The sequence below is a fragment of the Coregonus lavaretus genome (genome assembly GCF_964263955.1).
Source record: "Coregonus lavaretus genome assembly, contig: HAP1_SCAFFOLD_2312, whole genome shotgun sequence".
Taxonomy (NCBI): domain Eukaryota; kingdom Metazoa; phylum Chordata; class Actinopteri; order Salmoniformes; family Salmonidae; genus Coregonus; species Coregonus lavaretus.
This window is the reverse complement of record NW_028167012.1, coordinates 62,501-83,897: the sequence shown is the minus strand read 5'-3', so window position 1 is coordinate 83,897 and position 21,397 is coordinate 62,501. Positions and strand designations below refer to the sequence as shown.

At 45.3% G+C, this 21,397-nt stretch overlaps 1 protein-coding gene across 1 annotated transcript in view; it reads right to left on the bottom strand.

The window, feature by feature from the left end:
- Positions 1-169: 169 nt before the first annotated feature.
- LOC311113973 (rho GTPase-activating protein 6-like) overlaps positions 170-21,397 on the bottom strand; it is a gene marked incomplete at its 3' end in the record, with an annotated part of 40,956 nt that continues 19,728 nt past the window's right edge. The window contains exons 3-9 of the mRNA XM_084189237.1: positions 12,126-12,205; positions 11,363-11,581; positions 7,985-8,195; positions 4,778-4,833; positions 3,128-3,278; positions 705-853; positions 170-189 (exon numbers count right to left, since the gene is read on the bottom strand). Of these exons, the coding sequence (XP_084045363.1) occupies positions 170-189; positions 705-853; positions 3,128-3,278; positions 4,778-4,833; positions 7,985-8,195; positions 11,363-11,581; positions 12,126-12,205 (886 nt within the window). The remainder of the gene's footprint in view (positions 190-704; positions 854-3,127; positions 3,279-4,777; positions 4,834-7,984; positions 8,196-11,362; positions 11,582-12,125; positions 12,206-21,397) is intronic.

Below are 21,397 nucleotides of genomic sequence, written 5' to 3'. Positions count from 1 at the left end.
ACAGAGAGAGGGACAGAGAGAGAGAGAGAGAGAGAGAGAGAGAGAGAGAGAGAGAGAGAGATAGGCAGTGAGAGACAGAGACAAAAAGAGAGAGGGTTAAGAGGGTTAAGTTTGAACCCAAAATCCATTATGTTCTCTCCTCTTGAGTGTGAGAGAGAGAGAAGCTGACTTGTTGAGGATGGACAGATGCTGACAGAGAAAGACAGAAAAATAGAGAAACAGACATAAGCTGACAGGGAAAGAGATAGACAGGTGAACAGAATGATAGACAGACACACACACACACAGTCTTGTACAGCTAACCTTGTGGGGACACACAATTCAATCACATTCAAAATCCTATTTTCCTTAACCCCTAACCCTAACCCTAACCTTAACCCAAAAACCTAACCTCATCCCTAAACCTAAACCTACCCCTAGCTCCTAACCCTAACCCTAAAACTAACCCTAGCTCCTAACCCTTAACGTAATTCTAACACTAATTCTAACCTTAACCCTAAACCCCCTAGAAATATCATTTGACCTCATGGGGACCAACAAAATGTCCCCAGCTGGTCAAATGTTTTAGTTAAACACGTCCACACACACACACACACACACACACACACACACACACACACACACACACACACACACACACACACACACACACACACACACACACACACACACACACACACACAAACACACACTTGGACACTAACCACCTGGTCCTGTGGTCCCGTGGTGTCCTCTGCGTGGCTCTGTACGGTGTGTAACAGGGTGAGGAGGCGGAGCAGGGTATCACAGTTACAGGCCGGTAACAGGTAGAGCATCAGCTGCAGGTACTGGAACTGGTCTGTCCCTCGCAGAACTACAGGACAGAGACGGGTTAGATACCCACAGAGGAGACAGAGACGGGTTAGATACCCACAGAGGAGACAGAGACTGGTTAGATACCCACAGAGGAGACAGAGACGGGTTAGATACCCACAGAGGAGACAGAGACTGGTTAGATACCCACAGAGGAGACAGAGACGGGTTAGATACCCACAGAGGAGACAGAGACGGGTTAGATACCCACAGAGGAGACAGAGACTGGTTAGATACGGTTGGCGTGGAGGAAGGCAGCGTAGAGCTCTCTGGGCAGTAGAGGGTCAGGGTGTGTGTGTGTGTGTGTGTGTCGTACGGTTGGCGTGGAGGAAGGCAGCGTAGAGCTCTCTGGGCAGTAGAGGGTCAGGGTGTGTGTGTGTGTGTGTGTCGTACGGTTGGCGTGGAGGAAGGCAGCGTAGAGCTCTCTGGGCAGTAGAGGGTCAGGGTGTGTGTGTGTGTGTGTGTCGTACGGTTGGCGTGGAGGAAGGCAGCGTAGAGCTCTCTGGGCAGTAGAGGGTCCAGGGTCAGGGTGTGTGTGTGTGTGTGTGTCGTACGGTTGGCGTGGAGGAAGGCAGCGTAGAGCTCTCTGGGCAGTAGAGGGTCAGGGTGTGTGTGTGTGTGTGTGTGTCGTACGGTTGGCGTGGAGGAAGGCAGCGTAGAGCTCTCTGGGCAGTAGAGGGTCAGGGTGTGTGTGTGTGTGTGTGTGTCGTACGGTTGGCGTGGAGGAAGGCAGCGTAGAGCTCTCTGGGCAGTAGAGGGTCAGGGTGTGTGTGTGTGTGTGTGTGTGTGTCGTACGGTTGGCGTGGAGGAAGGCAGCGTAGAGCTCTCTGGGCAGTAGAGGGTCAGGTGTGTGTGTGTGTGTGTGTGTGTCGTACGGTTGGCGTGGAGGAAGGCAGCGTAGAGCTCTCTGGGCAGTAGAGGGTCAGGGTGTGTGTGTGTGTGTGTGTCGTACGGTTGGCGTGGAGGAAGGCAGCGTAGAGCTCTCTGGGCAGTAGAGGGTCAGGGTTTGTGTGTGTGTGTGTGTCGTACGGTTGCCGTGGAGGAAGGCAGCGTAGAGCTCTCTGGGCAGTAGAGGGTCAGGGTGTGTGTGTGTGTGTGTGTCGTACGGTTGGTGTGGAGGAAGGCAGCGTAGAGCTCTCTGGGCAGTAGAGGGTCAGGGTGTGTGTGTGTGTGTGTGTGTGTGTCGTACGGTTGGCGTGGAGGAAGGCAGCGTAGAGCTCTCTGGGCAGTAGAGGGTCAGGGTGTGTGTGTGTGTGTGTGTCGTACGGTTGGCGTGGAGGAAGGCAGCATAGAGCTCTCTGGGCAGTAGAGGGTCAGGGTGTGTGTGTGTGTGTGTGTCGTACGGTTGGCGTGGAGGAAGGCAGCGTAGAGCTCTCTGGGCAGTAGAGGGTCAGGGTGTGTGTGTGTGTGTCGTACGGTTGGCGTGGAGGAAGGCAGCGTAGAGCTCTCTGGGCAGTAGAGGGTCAGGGTGTGTGTGTGTGTGTGTGTGTCGTACGGTTGGCGTGGAGGAAGGCAGCGTAGAGCTCTCTGGGCAGTAGAGGGTCAGGGTGTGTGTGTGTGTGTGTCGTACGGTTGGCGTGGAGGAAGGCAGCGTAGAGCTCTCTGGGCAGTAGAGGGTCAGGGTGTGTGTGTGTGTGTGTGTGTCGTACGGTTGGCGTGGAGGAAGGCAGCGTAGAGCTCTCTGGGCAGTAGAGGGTCAGGGTGTGTGTGTGTGTGTGTGTCGTACGGTTGGCGTGGAGGAAGGCAGCGTAGAGCTCTCTGGGCAGTAGAGGGTCAGGGTGTGTGTGTGTGTGTGTGTCGTACGGTTGGCGTGGAGGAAGGCAGCGTAGAGCTCTCTGGGCAGTAGAGGGTCAGGGTGTGTGTGTGTGTGTGTGTGTTTCGTACGGTTGGCGTGGAGGAAGGCAGCGTAGAGCTCTCTGGGCAGTAGAGGGTCAGGGTGTGTGTGTGTGTGTGTGTGTCGTACGGTTGGCGTGGAGGAAGGCAGCGTAGAGCTCTCTGGGCAGTAGAGGGTCAGGGTGTGTGTGTGTGTGTGTGTGTCGTACGGTTGGCGTGAAGGAAGGCAGCGTAGAGCTCTCTGGGCAGTAGAGGGTCAGGGTGTGTGTGTGTGTGTCGTACGGTTGGCGTGGAGGAAGGCAGCGTAGAGCTCTCTGGGCAGTAGAGGGTCAGGGTGTGTGTGTGTGTGTGTGTGTCGTACGGTTGGCGTGGAGGAAGGCAGCGTAGAGCTCTCTGGGCAGTAGAGGGTCAGGGTGTGTGTGTGTGTGTGTGTGTGTCGTACGGTTGGCGTGGAGGAAGGCAGCGTAGAGCTCTCTGGGCAGTAGAGGGTCAGGCATGTCTCTGAGGAACTCCTTCAGTAGAGCCGCCACATCATGGACACTGTGCTCCTCATCCAGACATACATCTGTCCCCATGTCAAAGTCCTCACGCAGCTGCAGGGGCAAACACACACACACACACACACACACACACACACACAACCCATATTAGAACAAGCAGATACACGCACACAAAGGTAGTGGATGCACACACAATAATACACAATTCGAAGCACCCATATGAGAGTCCCAATACACACACACACACACACACACACACACACACAAATCAGAACCAGACATACACATAAACAAATTCACATTCACCGGCTACACACACAGTAAATAAAAGTCAGTTTCCCATGTGATGACCCTTTGAAAACAGGAAATTACAGTTTCAACGGCCCTGGGTACACAGCAGAGGGGAAACACACCTGCCACAACATCAACACAACATTAATAAAACATCAACACACCCAGTAGGTATAAATCACTGCAGTACATCAACACACCCAGTAGGTATAAATCACTGCAGTACATCAACACACCCAGTAGGTATAAATCACTGCAGTACATCAACACACCCAGTAGGTATAAATCACTGCAGTACATCAACACACCCAGTAGGTATAAATCACTGCAGTACATCAACACACCCAGTAGGTATAAATCACTGCAGTACATCAACACACCCAGTAGGTATAAATCACTGCAGTACATCAACACACCCAGTAGGTATAAATCACTGCAGTACATCAACACACCCAGTAGGTATAAATCACTGCAGTACATCAACACACCCAGTAGGTATAAATCACTGCAGTACATCAACACACCCAGTAGGTATAAATCACTGCAGTACATCAACACACCCAGTAGGTATAAATCACTGCAGTACATCAACACACCCAGTAGGTATAAATCACTGCAGTACATCAACACACCCAGTAGGTATAAATCACTGCAGTACATCAACACACCCAGTAGGTATAAATCACTGCAGTACATCAACACACCCAGTAGGTATAAATCACTGCAGTACATCAACACACCCAGTAGGTATAAATCACTGCAGTACATCAACACACCCAGTAGGTATAAATCACTGCAGTACATCAACACACCCAGTAGGTATAAATCACTGCAGTACATCAACACACCCAGTAGGTATAAATCACTGCAGTACATCAACACACCCAGTAGGTATAAATCACTGCAGTACATCAACACACCCAGTAGGTATAAATCACTACAGTACATAGGCTAACGTGTAAACTAAACTCCTGAGTGGCGCAGTGGTCTAAGACACTGCATCACTGTGCCACTAGATCCTGGTTCGAATCCAGGCTCTGTCGCAGCCGGCCGCGACCGGGACACTCATGGGCGGCGCACAATTGGCCCAGCGTCGTCCAGGGTAGGGGAGGGAATGGCCGGCAGGGATGTAGCTCAGTTGATAGAGCATGGCGTTTGCAACGCCAGGGTTGTGGGTTCGATTCCCACGGGGGGCCAGTATAAAAAAAAAATGTATTCACTAACTGTAAGTCGCTCTGGATAAGAGCGTCTGCTAAATGACGTAAATGTAATGTGGAAATGCAAAAAAACAAAAGGCTCACCTGCCGAACTCTCTTTATGGAGCTGCCAACACGAAAGATCCCCAAAGTTTGTAGCCCTAAGAAGACAAAGTTGACATTTAATAACAGTTGGTGGTTCATTGTATCCTCTGTGTCTAACTCATAGGCTGTATTGATATAATTGGACGCAACCATAATCTGTGTTACGAATGGATTCCTATGATGAAGGTAGAGACAGAAGAAGACAGCCCTCTGACTCTGCGTCCTCTCTAGGTGTCTTCCTATGTTCCTGCCTTCTTGGCAGTTTATCATGGCCACTGCGTCTCTCTTTGGGGTTTTAGGCTGGGTAACAGCACTTGTAACCTAACATAGCAGGCGTAGAAAGACGCCTGAGGAAAACGGAAGTAAGGTTGAAAATACTGTATCCCGGAAAACTAGAAACATGCGCTTTCTGCCAATGCCGCTAAAGGTGCAGCACTTGGGACAAATGCTGATGTAAAAATGGCTTTATATACACACACACACCTACACACACTTTATTAAATATTGATTACAAATTGATTGCTCTGGTTTATGCCAAAAGACTAAAGAAAGTAATAGATAACATTATAAATGATATTCAAGCAGGCTTTATAAAGGGCCGTCACATCAATTCCAACATTTGTTTAGTCTTGGACTTTATGGATTATTCAGATGCAATTGGCTCAGATGATATTTTATTTTCAGACTTCAATAAAAGCCTTTGACACAATTGAACATGAATTTCTTTTTCGGTCTCAAACTTTTTGGTTTTGGTGGACATTTTATTGAAGTCATTCGCATGTTTTACAAAGATATAAATAGTTCTGTGATACTAAACCTTAATACATCCAAAAGATGTGTACGACAGGGATGCCCAATTTCGCCTTTTTTATTCATTTTTGTAGTGGAACTTCTATCTCTAGATATTCTGAATAACGCAAATTTGCATGGTTTATCCATTTTTGACAGAGAAATCTAAATTCCCCAACTGGCTGACGATACCATTCTTTTTTTTTTAAAGACAAAGACCAGGTCGCCCATGCCCTTAATGACATCACTGCATTCTCTATCTGGTGTTTCTGAAATCGTATGTTTATATGACTCTCAGACAATACAGAAATAAACAATATTCCTCTAAAGGACTGTGTGAAATATTTAGGAACACATCTATCTAAAAAATCACTTAGCCTAAAATTAAGAAAACCAAGAATCTATTGAATAATTGGCTACAAGGGGATCTATACTTGGGAGAGTGCTTCTGTCCAAGATAGAGGGACTGTCTCACGTTGTGAACCCCTCATTGTCTTTATTTGTAAATCCCACTACCTCTAAAGAGATCAAATCTAATCGTATTTGTCACATGTGCCGAATACAACAGGTGTAGTAGACCTTACAGTGAAATGCTTACTTACAAGCCCTTAACCAACAATACAGAAACTACGAGTTAAGATAAACTAAAGTAAAAAAAAAAATAACACAATAAAATAACAATAACAAGGCTATATACAGGGGGTACCGGTACAGAGTCAGTGTGCGGGGGTACAGGTTAGTCGAGGTAATTGAGGTAATATGTACATGTAGGTAGGGGTAAAGTGACTATGCATAGATAATAAACAGCGAGTAGCAGCAATGCAAATAGTCCGGGTGGCCATTTGATTAATTGTTCAGCAGTCTTATGGCTTGGGGGTAGAAGCTGTTAAGGAGCTTTTTGGACCTAGACTTGGTGCTCCGGTACCGCTTGCTGTGCGGTAGCAGAGAGAACAGTCTATGACTAGGGTGGCTGGAGTCTTTGAGAATGTTTTGGGCTTTCCTCTGACACCGCCTGGTATAGAGGTCCTGGGTGGCAGGAAACTTGGCCCCAGTGATGTACCGGGCCGTACGCACTACCCTCTGTAGTGCCTTACGGTCGGATGCCGAGCAGTTGCCATACCAGGATGCTCTTGGTGGTGCAGCTGTATAACCTTTTGAGGATCTGGGAACCCCATGGCAAATCCTTTCAGTGTCCTGAGGGGGAATAGGTGTTGTCGTGCCCTCTTCACGACTGTCTTGGTGTGTTTGGACCATGATAGTTTGTTGGTGATGTGGACAAGACCTTTCTTGACTTCAGCTGGAAAAAATAAGTCTCACAAACTGAAAAAGTCAGTCCTATCAAATAAAAAAATGGAAGTGTTGGATTTTGTTGACATAAATAACACTTTCAAGATCATTTGGTTGAAAAGATATTTGGTCAAATACAGAATCAATTTGGTATTTCATTCCAAGCAATGTGTTTAATAAGTTGGGAGGTCTTCCATTTTTACTGAAATGTAATTATTTTCCCAAAAGATTACCCGCTAAATTGGTTAGGTTTCACCAACAAGCTTTAATGTCGTTGGTGATGATCACAGAGCTTATCCAGAACTCAGCTTGGAAGACGTGGGCTGACTTGAGAAATCTTGTTGTAACAAATACATAACACAAATGTTCCATTCAAGGAACCAATTTACGCCTAGAGGTAAAACATTTTGGAACATGTTTATTCCTGACATTGTCTGGGGAAAAAAAGCTTGGTTGATGCCTTACAAATACTGTATACAAACAAATTTAAGGAAGTGCAGTTTAAGATTCTACATAAGATACGGTATATCCATGTAATTCTATGTTGTCAGAAATTTTTGATATTGATGATATCTGTGTTTTCTGCGAAAAAGAAAATCTTACACAGTTGTTCTATGACTGTAAATCTGTGATAGATTTTTTGGAAAACCTTGCAGAGTACATATTTAGCTTTTTGAACACTACCCATGTTTTTGACATTAAGGATTTAATATGTTACTATTGCAATGATAAGAAGACCATTGAAGACCATTTATTCTTGTTGCCAGATACTTTATACACAAACATAAATTCCAGAATGCTATAACAAAATTACAAATATCTGTGATTGAATTTAATCATGTTGTTAAGACTTTATCCATAGTTAATTACAAAAAGAATAACATCTTCTTCAATCATTATAATTCGATTTTTTCCTGAGTGAATTCAATATTTTTTGTATGTATTTAAAGTATTTTCTTGTTTTTACCTGTGTTTTGTTTTGTGTGACATGTTTGATGTAGTGATGTAAGTTGTTGATCGCTGATAATTTGTGTAATTAAATATTTGTGCCTGATAGAAAAAACTAAATAAATTAAACATTTTTTAAAAAACGACACACACACTTACACACACACTTACACACACACTCACCGTGTCTCTCTATGTGACAGCAGCAGCGTTCCACCAGGCGGGGGACCTGCCTATAGATGGGGTTGAGGCTGAGCTTGGTCTGGCTCCGCCCCCCGGCTCCGGCTGCAGTCTTCTTCAGCTCCAGCTCTGCAGGGTGGGACAGCTGCAGCGCCTCCAACAGGCGGGACTGACTCTCTACAAGATCTGAGATGCAGTCCACTGATAGGCCACCCTGTAGAGGGGAAAGGTGGGAAGAGAGACAAAAAAAGAGAGAGAGAGAGACAGAGAGCGAGAGAGAGAGAGAGAGAGAGAGAGAGAGAGAGAGAGAGAGAGAGAGAGAGGGAGAGAGAGAGAGAGAGAGAGAGAGAGAGAGAGTGAAAGAGAGGGAAAGGGGGAAAGAGGGAGAGAAAGAGAGAAAGAGAGACAGAAGGGAGGAAGAGAGGAACATTAGGAAAGTATATGGATATGAAGGAAAGAGAGGGAGGGAGTGAAGGAAGTGAAGGAGGGAGTGAGCGAGTAAACAGAGGAACGGTAGAGACAGTGGGGAAAGGGAAGGGAAGGCAGAGGATTTCAACAATATTTCTCCTGGATTTCAAAAAAAAGCTTTCCGTTAGTTGATCTGTAAAAACGTTTTGCAAAATTCTGGCAGTTGCCATAAAGGCTTTCTTGCTGAACTATCCAATTACTGTAGGGATGCATATTACATTTTCCTTGACTGTCCAATAACCCATTAAAATAATGAGATTATACATCTTTAGAGAGAAACAATAAAAGTATAAATAAATGTTTATTATTTGGTGAAATGTTGTTGGGTCTCTTCAGGAGAGTGTTCTCATGACCAATGTTCTGTCACATTTTTTGGGGCACTGAGCAAATTTGAGGTCTTGTGAGCGGAATCTTGAACATTGTGATAATTTTGTGCTACTTCCATCGCGCGTTCTCAGTGAACACGGAGGCTGTACCCTTACAGTTTTAGACAATGTAGGCCTACCAACTATTCCAATGGGGCAAATCCCATAACATTTTTTACATGAAAATAGCTTTTGATTAATATAACATAGCCTACAGTAGCCTATATGTGGTGTTCAATGCAGGCCTACATTGCATGAGACTTTTAAAAACGTTTTTAAATTATGAAGGGCTTGACATGAATTACTTTTTTACTTGGTCTGTAACACCATGGCTCAAATAGGTGACTGTAAATTCCGTTGTATGATACAAGAAACCACTTTACAAAATAAAAGTAATTATCATTACCATTCAGAGAATTAGACAATGTAGGCTACCCCCTCTGCCTATTGGCTTATTTGCATATTCAAGCCTGTCTTAAAATACAACACTGGCCTTTAATTAAGGCATACGCTTTTACCTGACTGGATTTTCAAAGACAGCTTGAAATGTAGCCTCCATGTTTTGGTGCTCTTGTAGGAAGCAGTAACTCCCCATTGCTGACCTACACTTACCTATAACTGGGCTAATAACTCGCTAACTAGCAAAGAATATCAACAAACGTGCACACGCGCGGCTCTGCGCTCTGATCTGAACTGATCTGAAAAGTGCATTCACTCGCGGGTGATTGAAAGACCGCCGCCAATAGAATTCTACCCCATTGCGCTCTCGCTCTGCCTACAACACAATCACAGACTCAATCTTGCAAAGTTAGTATTTGTTTTGTTGGATTGAAAAGAGGCTGCTGTAATGTTGATTCGATCACAAAAACTCTGCGCGGCATGGCATTTCTTCTGCGCAGCAGTCCCGGAGGAAGTGCCGTGCGCAGTTTAGAGGGAACATTGCTCATGACTCATTTATTAGTTCCCTTTGATTCCTGTTTTCCTGTGAATCCATCTTTCCCAGGAGGGGTCAAGTAGTGTGTGTGTGTGTGTGTGTGTGTGTGCGTGTGTGTGTGTGTGTGTGTGCGTGCGTGCGTGTGTGCGTGCGTGTGTGCATATAAACAAGAGTCTGCTACTGCCAAGTCCATCTGCGCCAAATGATGAGTCAACTTCCTTTTATCTCTTGGATGTAATGTATCACATCCAGAAACATGTGAAACATACTCCTCAGCTTTAAGTGCCCAAGTTTGCGCTGCTCAATAGCTAGCTTTTGAGTGCCGCAACGGTAGAGACGCTTGAGGGAGGCCAGTCAAGAGTGTTTGTGAAGCAGAGGTCCCGAGTTGGAGCCAGGTATGTGCCGAATCAGGGGGAGTAGTACTCACTACCTCCTTTACAGGATTGCCTGTGCTTAGCTACATTGCGTTTCTTTTTTAACCTAAAAAACTCCCCAGTCCTTCACGATGACAAGCATACCCATAACATGATGCAGTCACCACTATGCTTGATGGTACTCAGTAATGTGTTGTGTTGGATTTGCCCCAAACATACTTTAACGCTTTGTATACAGGACATAAAGTTAATTTCTTTGCCACATTTTGTGCAGTTTTACTTTAGTGCCTTGTTGCAAACAGGATGCATGTTTTGGAATATTTTTATTCTGTACAGGCTTCCTTCTTTTCACTCTGTCAATTAGGTTACTATTGTGGAGTAACTACAATGTTGTTGATTCATCCTCAGTTTTCTCCTGTCACAGCCATTAAACTCTGTAACTGTTTTAAAGTCACCATTGGCCTCATGGTGAAATCCCTTAGCGGTTTCCTTCCTCTCCGGCAGCTGAGTTAGGAAGGACGCCTGTATCTTTGTAGTGACTCGGTGTATTGCTACACCATCCAAAGTGTAATTAATAACTTCACCATGCTCAAAGGGATATTCAATGTCAGCTTTTTTTTTTACCCATCTACCAATAGGTGCCCTTCTTTGCGAGGCATTGGAAAACCTCCCTGGTCTTTGTGGTTGAACCTGTGTTTGAAATTCACTGCTTGAAGGAGGGGCCTTACAGATAATTGTATATATGGGGTACTGAGATGAGGTAGTCATAAAAAAATATTGTTAAACACTATTCCATGCAACTTTGTATGTGACTTGTTAAGCACATTTTTACTCCTGAACTTATTTAGGCTTGCCATAACAAAGGAGCTTTACATTTTTTCAGCTTTACATTTTTAATTAATCGGTAACAAATGCGAAAAACATGATTCCACTTTGACATTATGGGGTATTGTGTGTAGGCCAGTGACATACAAATGTAATAAATGTTCATGCTGTAACACAACAAAATGTGGAAAACTTAAAGGGGTGTGAATACTTTCTGAAGGCACTGTATGGTAACATGGTCATGTTTTGAATGTCGTAGTCGACAAATGTTTGTAGCACTTTTGACAGCTCTTTCGAAAGCCCAGAAGAGGTCAGCATATTTCAGCCCAAACTTTCTCACTGTGTGTGTGTGTGCGTGCGTGCATGTGTGTGTGTGTGTTCATGTGTTTGTGTGCGGTCCCCAACTCCAACTCACCCGTCTCTGCACTCTAGCCGTGTTATCCAGGAACCTGGGTGAGAGTGGTTTGCTGTGCAGCTCCAGTGCTAACGAGGATGATGAAGATGAAGCTGTAGCTCCACTGAAGGGTGACGAAGCCGTGCTGCAGAGGGGTTTGTTCCCGTTGCTCTGCTGCCGTTTCTCAGCCCGGAACATCAGGACGCTGGCCTCCAGATCCAGACAGTCTCTTCTGCTCTCCTTCAGAGCAAATCAGATCAAACTTTTTACACTCAAATCAAATCAATCGCAACACACTTTAACAGTAAAATAGTGTGAGAATTTGACAATTACCCTTTTTATTCTTACCCAGAGTCAGATAAACTCATGGATGCCATTTTTTTTTTTGTCTCTGCGTCCAGTATGAAGGAAGTTGAAGGTAGTTTCGCGAGCCAGCATGCAGGCTGTTCCGCTAGACTTCCAGTCATTGAGCTAATGCTAGTTAGCATTGGCTCACAAAACTACCTTCAACTTCCTTCATACTGAACTCTGGGTAAGTAGAAAAAGGGCTTAAATCGCCAGAATCTCGCACTATCCCTTCAAAGGTTGTTCTTCTGTCTTTTCTAGCGGGAGGTTTTTATACTTGTTTTTGGATACTTAGTTGTTCACCTGGATCTAGACACACTGCTGAGTTTTTACTGTCTTTTTCCCACTTTACAGTAAAACAATCCAATTTGTAAGTCGCTCCGGATAAGAGCGTCTGCTAAATGACGTAAATGTAAATGTAATGTAGAAAATGACCAACCTTCAGAGCATCCTGGCGCTGCTTGTACGCCCGGTCGTTGGCTATCGCCTGGGAGAGGGGTATACCAAACGCCTTTGCGGCTGTCTCTGTGGGAGAGATGGAGGGAGGGAGAGAAGGGAAAGAGGGGAGGAGAAATGAGGGATGGAGGGAGGAAGGAGAAGGGAAAGAGGGTGAGAGGGAGGGATGGAGAAAGAGAGAGGGGGGGATAGAGGGAAGGGGAAAATAGGTATGGATGGAGGAAATGAGAGAGGGAAAGATAGGGAAGGAGAGAGAGAGGGAGAAAAAGTCTTACATTAGGGATACTTATTTTTAACAAGTTGTAATTCCCTTTCTCCCCGAGGCTATTAACATTCCTCTCCTTCCCTCCACCCATTCTAATCCCATCTCATCTCCACTACTCACAAACAGGAAGGTATTTCATATTTAATCTCCCCCCTGTGTTTTGAGGGTTAAATAGCCATACATACAATAGTAACATTTCTATGGTGGGAACCATTTATTCTACCCATGGGTATTGGGGCCCAGTAATGCCCTATATCAGGGGTCTCCCACAGGTCGATCGCCTGCCAGTAGCTGTGTGTAGCCAGTTGGTGTGATAACCTTTCGTGGGTTGACAGAAAATACATTCCCCAAAACCTTCTCAATTAAATGTTAACTGCAAAGTAGGTTTACCTGGCAGAAGGAAATCATGAGGAAGTATATCATGAGGAAGTATATCATGAGGAAGTATATCATGAGGAAGTATATCATGAGGAAGTATATCATTTCTATCTATTATTTGTTATTTGCTAGCTTTGCTGTGAAATTAGCAGCAGCCATTAGATGGCACATTCCTCACTAGCTAGATGCGCAATTAAAGGGCCAGATGCGCAATTAAAGGGCCAGATGCGCAATTAAAGGGCCAAATGCGCAAATAAATGGCCAGATGCGCATTTAAAGGGGAATTGCACTCAAAAATCTAAATGTGTTCGATTTCTTCTAGACCTCCCCCCCCCCCCCCCCCAAAAAAAATGATTTAACCATTGACGTCGACTTAGAACATCCAATTCCGTTGTTTCTCTATGAACATTTTTAATTTTAAGAGTGAAAAATTAAACTGAGAACATAATTTGGAAAAATATAAAACAGAATTTGGGGACAGATTATCACAGATTTTATAGGCCCCCCCTTAGAGTTGTTTATTAACCATTATTTTACCAGGTATATTGACAGAACACATAGTGCACTACTTTCTCTTGTACACTAAGGACCCTGGGAAGAGTTGCAGGGGAGAGGAGAAGAGAAGAATGTGACTATTTGAAAGCTAGAAAATAATGTGTAGCCTGCCCCACGTACCACACTTTGACCCCATCCATAAACAACCCCTTCCCCTAAATACCCTCCTTATATACATTTCAAACTCGCAGATCTGAGGAAACAACATTGATATCTACTGTATATTCCTTTGTTTTCCTCACTATTGGTGACAGAGCCATGTATTTAGAGAGTTGGGACATTGAGGTTTCTGCATTATGATGCTTTAATTAACATGACACTACAACATTCTATGGCAGCCATGTTAGCGCCCCATTAACATTACATGGGAAATATTTAACCAATACTATGTAACTAAATGTTTAGAATTAGAACAATATTCAAAATTCTAAAAGTTGGTCCAAATCTCTATATATATGGTTCTGGTGACATATAACATTTTGGTGTCAGCATATAACAGTAAAATGCCATTATTTTATGTCACAATATAGATAACTAGTATGTCAGCAAGTGGCATATACCTACAATGGTTAAATGTCACTATTTTGACATATTTGAATGGGGCCATGTTGCTGTGTGAGTTTTGGCCTGGCATTGTAATCTGGGCTAATTGTCCCTAAATCGTAAATAGTGACGGGGAGAGGTGGTTAGAAGGGGATCAGGATACATCCTGTTAGTCAAACAACGATGGCCGTCTCAAGTGGCACCCTATATAGTGCACTACATTTGACCAGCGCCCTATCGGTAGGGTTCAAAAGTAGTGCGCTAAATAGGGAATAAGGTGCCATTTGGGACTTAACCTACAGTCACAGACAGACCATCACACCTGAAAGACAGACAGCAAGGCAACCGTGACACAGCATAACAGGTGTCACTGTGCTTGCTTAACAGTACAGCTTACTTCCCTGTCCTTGTCCCAGACCCACACTGGGCTCCAACCAGGGATCCTCTACCTCGCAAACACACATGACCGCCCGCTTGACAACGTCAGAGCCAACTATGCTGTATGAGGAGACGCGAACACAGATATTTGAAGCTGGGGGAGTGAGGTTTACGAATCCAACGATATACCGTTACAATAACAGTACTGTAGCTCTACATCAGGGCTGCCCAACACTCTTCCTGGAGATCTACTGTCCTGTAGGTTTTCAGTCCAACCCTCATTTAGCATATCTGATTCAGCTAGTTAAGGTCTTGTTGAGCAACTAATAAGTAGAATCAGGTGTGTTAAATTAGGGTTGGACTGAAAACCCACAGGACGGTAGATCTCCAGGAAGAAGGTTGGGCAGCCCTGCTCTATTGTAACACCCCCACCTGCCCCCCCCCCGTGCTTAGCCCTGTACTCCTCCAGTCTCCTCTGTCTACATATCCCCCATAAGCAGCCCTAATGTCTTGGAACAAGTGTTGACTTGCTAAAACCAGCCGTCTGCTTTCTGACACACCAGAAGTGTTTAGTTAGACAATAAGAAGACACTGCAAGCCCTACCTATGTTGACCGTTCTCTGTAAAGTCTTTACATCTAACCATAAGACCTGTGGTTGTTCTACTGATGCTAAGGTGCTAATGCCCTGTTAAGGGGCTGACATTACGGAATTCACATAATCACATAAATAATGTGTTGATGTCACAGGGAGATTTGAGCAGGAGCTTGAATCACGAGCTGAAGGCAGAAGTTATAGGATGTTGCCTCAAGTTACCTCATCACTCCTAGGATCTCTCTAACACACACACAGTTCAGACATGGCAAACTGTGCCCAGAGGTAAAGCTCTAAGGATACTGTAAGGGTTGACTGAACCTGAAATACACCCCCCCCCCCCCCCCCCCCCTCTCTCTCTCTCTCTGTCTCTCTATCTCTCTCTCTCTCTCTCTATTGTTCCACCCCTTCACCCCTCCACCCATCTCATCCTTTACTTGAAGCCGGTCCAAAGGTACACAAAAGCCATGGACACGTGTGGGTAGGTACATCAGAGGTGCCAGACGGGTTGGCACACAACTAGCTAAATCCTCCAGCAGGTGCCACTGTTTGGCTGAGGGCCAGTGGCTAGCTACAGTAGCTGACAGGCTAACTGGTTAATAAGCTAACTGGCTAGTTAGCCAGCATGTGGCTAGTTGACTAGTGGGCTAGGTGGCTAACTGTCTAATAAGCTAGCTTGCTAACTGGCTAATAAGCTAGCTAGCTAGTAGCTGTCCTCATTTGAATTACAGGACCATAAGCCAGCTCTGTAGGCCTATGCTAACTGACAGTTGGCTGTGGTACAGTAGCTACATTCTGGACTCCCCTGAAGAGTTTGACCGATAAATGGATGCATACACACAAAGCAGATGTGTGTCCCTGCTTTGTTTGAAGACGACACAACAGTAGTAGGCTTGATTACCAACAATGATTAGACAGCCTACAGGGAGGAGGTGAGGGCCCTGTGAGAGTGGTGCCAGGGAAAAATAACCTCTCACTCAACGTCAACAAAACAAAGGAGATGATCGTAGACTTCAGGAAACAGCAGCATCGACGGGACCGCAGTGGAGTAGGTAGAAAGTTTCAAGTTCCTTGGCGTACACATCACTGACATACTGAAATGGACCACCCACACAGACAGTGTGGTGAAAAAGGCGCAACAGAGCCTCTTCAACCTCAGGAGGCTAAAGAAATTCACCTTCACAAACTTCTACAGATGCACAATTGAGAGCATCCTGTCGAGCTGTATCACCGCCCGCAACCGCAAGGCTCTCCAGAGGGTGGTGCGGTCTGCACAACGCATTACCGGGGGCAAACTACCCGCCCTCCAGGACACCTACAGCACCCGATGTCACAGGAAGACCAAAAAGATCATCAAGGACATCAACCACCCGAGCCACTACTTGTTCATCCCGCTATCATCCAGAAGGTGAGGTCAGTGCAGGTGCATTAAAGCTGGGACCGAGAGACTGAAAAACTGCTTCTATCTCAAGGCCATCAGACTGTTAAACAGCCATCACTAGCACATTAGAGGCTGCTGCCTATAGACATAGACTAGAAATCACTGGCCACTTTAAGAAATGGAACCCTAGCCACTTGAATAATGTTTACGTATCTTGCATTACTCATCTCATATGTATATACTGTATTCTATACTATTCTACTGTACATCGCTCTGACATCACTCGTCCATATATGTATATATTCTTAATTCATTCCTTACTTAGGTCTGTGTGTATTGGGTATATGTTGTGAAATTGTTAGATATTACTTGTTAGATATTACCGCACTGTCGGAGCTAGAAGCACAAGCATTTCGCTACACCCGCAATAACATCTGCTAAACACATGTGTGTGACCAATAAAATGTGATTTGATTTGATAAACGACTGCTTTTACGAGACACTATTACTAGAATACTACAGCTCCATTCCTGGAACTCTACAGCAGGGGAATATAGGTCTCTGTTGCATAATGACTGAGCTTTACATCGTATCCAGTCCTTTATACAGGGATGGCCTATAAATGACAACATATCTTCACATGATGGAAAACCATGAATAACGTAGCTAAACAATACAGTAGCTAGTTCAACTCATTACCAGCAGGCGCCAAATACATACAATAAATGAGAGAAAGAGATCTATAGATGTACACCTCTTTAAGGAATACCTGGGATAGGATAAAGTGTTCCTTCTAACCCCCCCCCCCCCCCCCCCACCCCAAATTGTAAAGTGGTTATCCCACTGGCTATAGGGTGAACGCACCAATTTGCGAGTCGCTCTGGCTAAGAGCGTCTGCTAAATGACGTTAATGTGCCCTTGAGCAAGGCACTTAACCCTAATTGCTCCTGTAAGTCGCTCTGGATAAGAGCGTCTGCTAAATGACTAAAATGTAAAATGTAAAATATGTAGGATCTTAATTTCACCAGTATTGTCACAGCTAAATAATCCTGCAGCAACAGGATTTGAACGTTTAGTCCATTGTAAACATACAGGCTTCTCTAGGTACATTAACAGACTGGTTAGCTGGCCCCTAACAACAGACAGGCTTCTCTAGGTACATTAACAGACTGGCTAGCTGGCCCCTAACAACAGACAGGCTTCTCTAGGTACATTAACAGACTGGTTAGCTGGCCCCTAACAACAGACAGGCTTCTCTAGGTACATTAACAGACTGGCTAGCTGGCCCCTAACAACAGACAGGCTTCTCTAGGTACATTAACAGACTGGTTAGCTGGCCCCTAACAACAGACAGGCTTCTCTAGGTACATTAACAGACTGGTTAGCTGGCCCCTAACAACAGACAGGCTTCTCTAGGTGCATTAACAGACTGGCTAGCTGGCCCCTAACAACAGACAGGCTTCTCTAGGTACATTAACAGACTGGCTAGCTGGCCCCTAACAACAGACAGGCTTCTCTAGGTACATCAAAAGATTGGCCACTGTCCTTGCCTGTCCTGGGTAGCTAGCCTGGGGAGATTGGCTGGCCACTGCTCTGGGGTAAGAAAGACAACAGGTTGGCCATTCTCTGGATAATCAACAGGCTAGTCATTGCCCTGGCATGGGTAGCTAGCTTAATCAACAGGTGGGTTGGCTAACCCTAACTCCAGGTACAACAACACAACAGGCTGGCCCTAGCCCTGTCCTGTCCTGTGTAGCTAGCTGACAGATTTGGCTGGCCACTGCTCTGGTGTAGGCCTAATACAACACGTTGTCTAGCTGGACCTGCCCTGTCCTGGGTAGCCTAATCAAACCTACCCCTGGGTAAGACAAGAGGCTGTCTAGCTGGACCTGCCCTGTCCTGGGTAGCCTAATCAAACCTACCCCTGGGTAAGACAAGAGGCTGTCTAGCTGGACCTGCCCTGTCCTGGGTAGCCTAATCAAACCTACCCCTGGGTAAGACAAGAGGCTGTCTAGCTGGACCTGCCCTGTCCTGGGTAGCCTAATCAAACCTACCCCTGGGTAAGACAAGAGGCTGTCTAGCTGGACCTGCCCTGTCCTGGGTAGCCTAATCAAACCTACCCCTGGGTAAGACAAGAGGCTGTCTAGCTGGACCTGCCCTGTCCTGGGTAGCCTAATCAAACCTACCCCTGGGTAAGACAAGAGGCTGTCTAGCTGGTCGCTGCTCTGAACGTAATCACCTGGAGGAAGAGAACATCTCTTCATTCTCTCTGATCACACCTCCACATGGCCAGCACTGGGCTGAGTGTGTGTGGGGGGATAAGAGTGTGTGGGGGGTATGAGTGTGTGTGTGTGTGGGGGGTATGAGTGTGTGTGTGTGGGGGGGGGGGTGAGGAGGAGAGCGAAAGAGACTGTGTACACATATACTTGCATACACTTGTATCAATGTAACTTTAGTTTTTTTGCCAGTGTCTGTGTGTGTGTTGTGTCTGTTTATGAGAGTGTGTCAGTGTGCATGTTTACAACTGTCTACGACAGACAAAACATCACAACAGTGAATCATCTCCACTATAAGCCCTCCTGTAGCTCAGTTGGTAGAGCATGGCGCTTGCAATGCCAGGGTTGTGGGTTCAATTCCCACGGGGGGGCCAGTATGAAAAATGTATGCACTCACTAACTGTAAGTCGCTCTGGATAAGAGTGTCTGCTAAATGACGTAAATGTAAGGAGCCTCTTGCCTCTTGTGGTTGAGATCGAGCTCACTATCGTCAACATGGCAATTTTACATTAGTCAATTACTAGTCAATTAATAAAGGAAGAGTATTGGAGCTACTGCACGACAACAGTGGCTGATCATTTGACAGGCATTAGTCAATTAGTCACATACACTGAGTGTACAAAACATTATGAACACCTGCTCTTTCCATGACATAGACTGACCAGGTGAATCCAGGTGAACGCTATGATCGCTTATTGATGTCACTCATTAAATCCACTTCAGTCAGTGTAGATGAAGGGGAGGAGACAGGTTAAAGAATGATTTTAAAGCCTTGAGACAATTGAGACATGGATTGTGTATGTGTGCTATTCAGAGGGTGAATGGGCAAGACAAAAGAATTAAGTGCCATTGAATGGGGTATGGTAGTAGGTGCCAGGCGCACTGGTTTGTGTCAAAAACTGCAACGCTGCTGGGTTTTTCAAACTCAACAGTTTCCCGTGTATATGAATAATGGTCCACCACCCAAAGGACACCCAGCCAACTGGACACAACTGTGGGAAGCATTGGAGTCAACATGGGCCAGCATCCCTGTGGAACGCTTTCGACATCTTGTAGAGTCCATACCCCAACAAATTGAGGCTGTTCTGAGGGAAAAAGGGGGGGGGGGGTTACAGTTCAATATTAGGAAGGTGTTCCTAATGTATGGTATACTCAGTGTACAGTGCATTCGGAAAGTATTCAGACCCCTTGACTTTTTACACATTTTGTTACGTAACAGCCGTATTCTAAAATGTATTAAAATGTTTTTTCCCCTCATCAATCTACACACAATATCCCATAATGACAAGCAAAAACAGTTTTTTATACATTTTTGCTAATTTATTAAAAACTGAAATATACACATTTACATAAGTATTCAGACCCTTTACCCAGTACTTTGTTGAAGCGCCTTTGGCAGCAATTACAGCCTCGAGTCTTCTTGGGTATGAAGCTACAAGCTTTGCACACCTGTATTTGGGGAGTTTCTCCCATTCTTCTCTGCAGATCCTCTCAAGCTCTGTCAGGTTGGATGGGGAGCGTTGCTGCACAGATACTTTTAGGTCTCTCCAGAGATGTTAGATTGGGTTCAAGTCCGGGTTCTGGCTGGGCCACTCAAGGACATTCAGAGACTTGTCCCGAAGCCACTCCTGTGTTGTCTTGGCTGTATGCTTAGGGTTGTTGTCCTGTTAGAAGGTGAACCTTCGCCCCATTCTGAGGTCCTGAGCACTCTGGAGCAGGTTTTCATCAAGGATCTCTCTGTACATTGCTCTGTTAATCTTTGCCTCAATGCTGACTAGTCTACCAGTCCCTGCAGCTGAAAAACGTCCCCGCAGCATGATGCTGCCACCACCATGCTTCAACGTAGGGATGGTGCCAGGTTTCCTCCAGACGTGACGCTTGGAATTCAGGCCAAATAGTTTAATCTTGGTTTCATCAGACCAGAGAATCTTGTTTATCATGGTTAGAGTCTTTAGGTGCCTTTTGGCAAACTCCAAGCTGGCTGTCGTGCCTTTTACTGAGGAGTGGCTTCCGTCTGGCCACTCTACCATAAAGGCCTGATTGGTGGAGAGCTGCAGAGATGGTTGTCCTTTTGGAAGGTTCTCCCATCTCCACAGAGGAACTCTGGAGCTCTGTCAGAGTGACCATTGGGTTCTTGGTCACCTCCCTGACCAAGGCCCTTCTCCCCCGATTGCTCAGTTTGGCCGGGCGGCCAGCTCTGGGAAGAGTATTGGTGGTTCCAAACTTCTTCAATTTAAGAATGTGTTTTTGGGGACCTTCAATGCTGCAGAAATGTTTTTGTACCTTTCCCCAGATCTGTGCCTCGACAAAATCCTGTCTCGGAACCCTACGGACAATTCTTCGACCTCATGGCTTGGTTTTTATCATCAGTTATCAGGTAGTATTGGTTATGTTTCCTTGTCAGACGTTTCTTTTGTTTTGTATAGAGTCATGTTCGTTATTATTAAACTCACTAACTGAACCTGCTTCCTGACTCCCTGTATCGACGTTACAGAGTGTGTGTGTGTGTGTGTGTGTGTATGTGTGTGTGTGTGTGTGTGTGTGTGTGTGTGTGTGTGTATGTGAGTGTGCGTGCGTGCGTGCGTGCGTAGTGTGTGTGTAGTGTGTGTGTAGTGGGTAATGTGTGTGTGTGGTGTGTAGTGTGTGTAGTTTGTAGTGTGTAGTGTATAGTGTGTGTAGTGTGTAGTGTGTAGTAGTGTGTAGTGTATAGTGTGTAGTGTGTAGTGTATAGTGTGTAGTGTGTAGTATGTAGTAGTGTGTAGTGTGTAGTGTGTAGTATGTAGTAGTGTGTAGTGTGTAGTGTGTAGTGTATAGTGTGTAGTGTGTAGTGTGTAGTATGTAGTAGTGTGTAGTGTGTAGTGTGTAGTAGTGTTTAGTGTGTAGTGT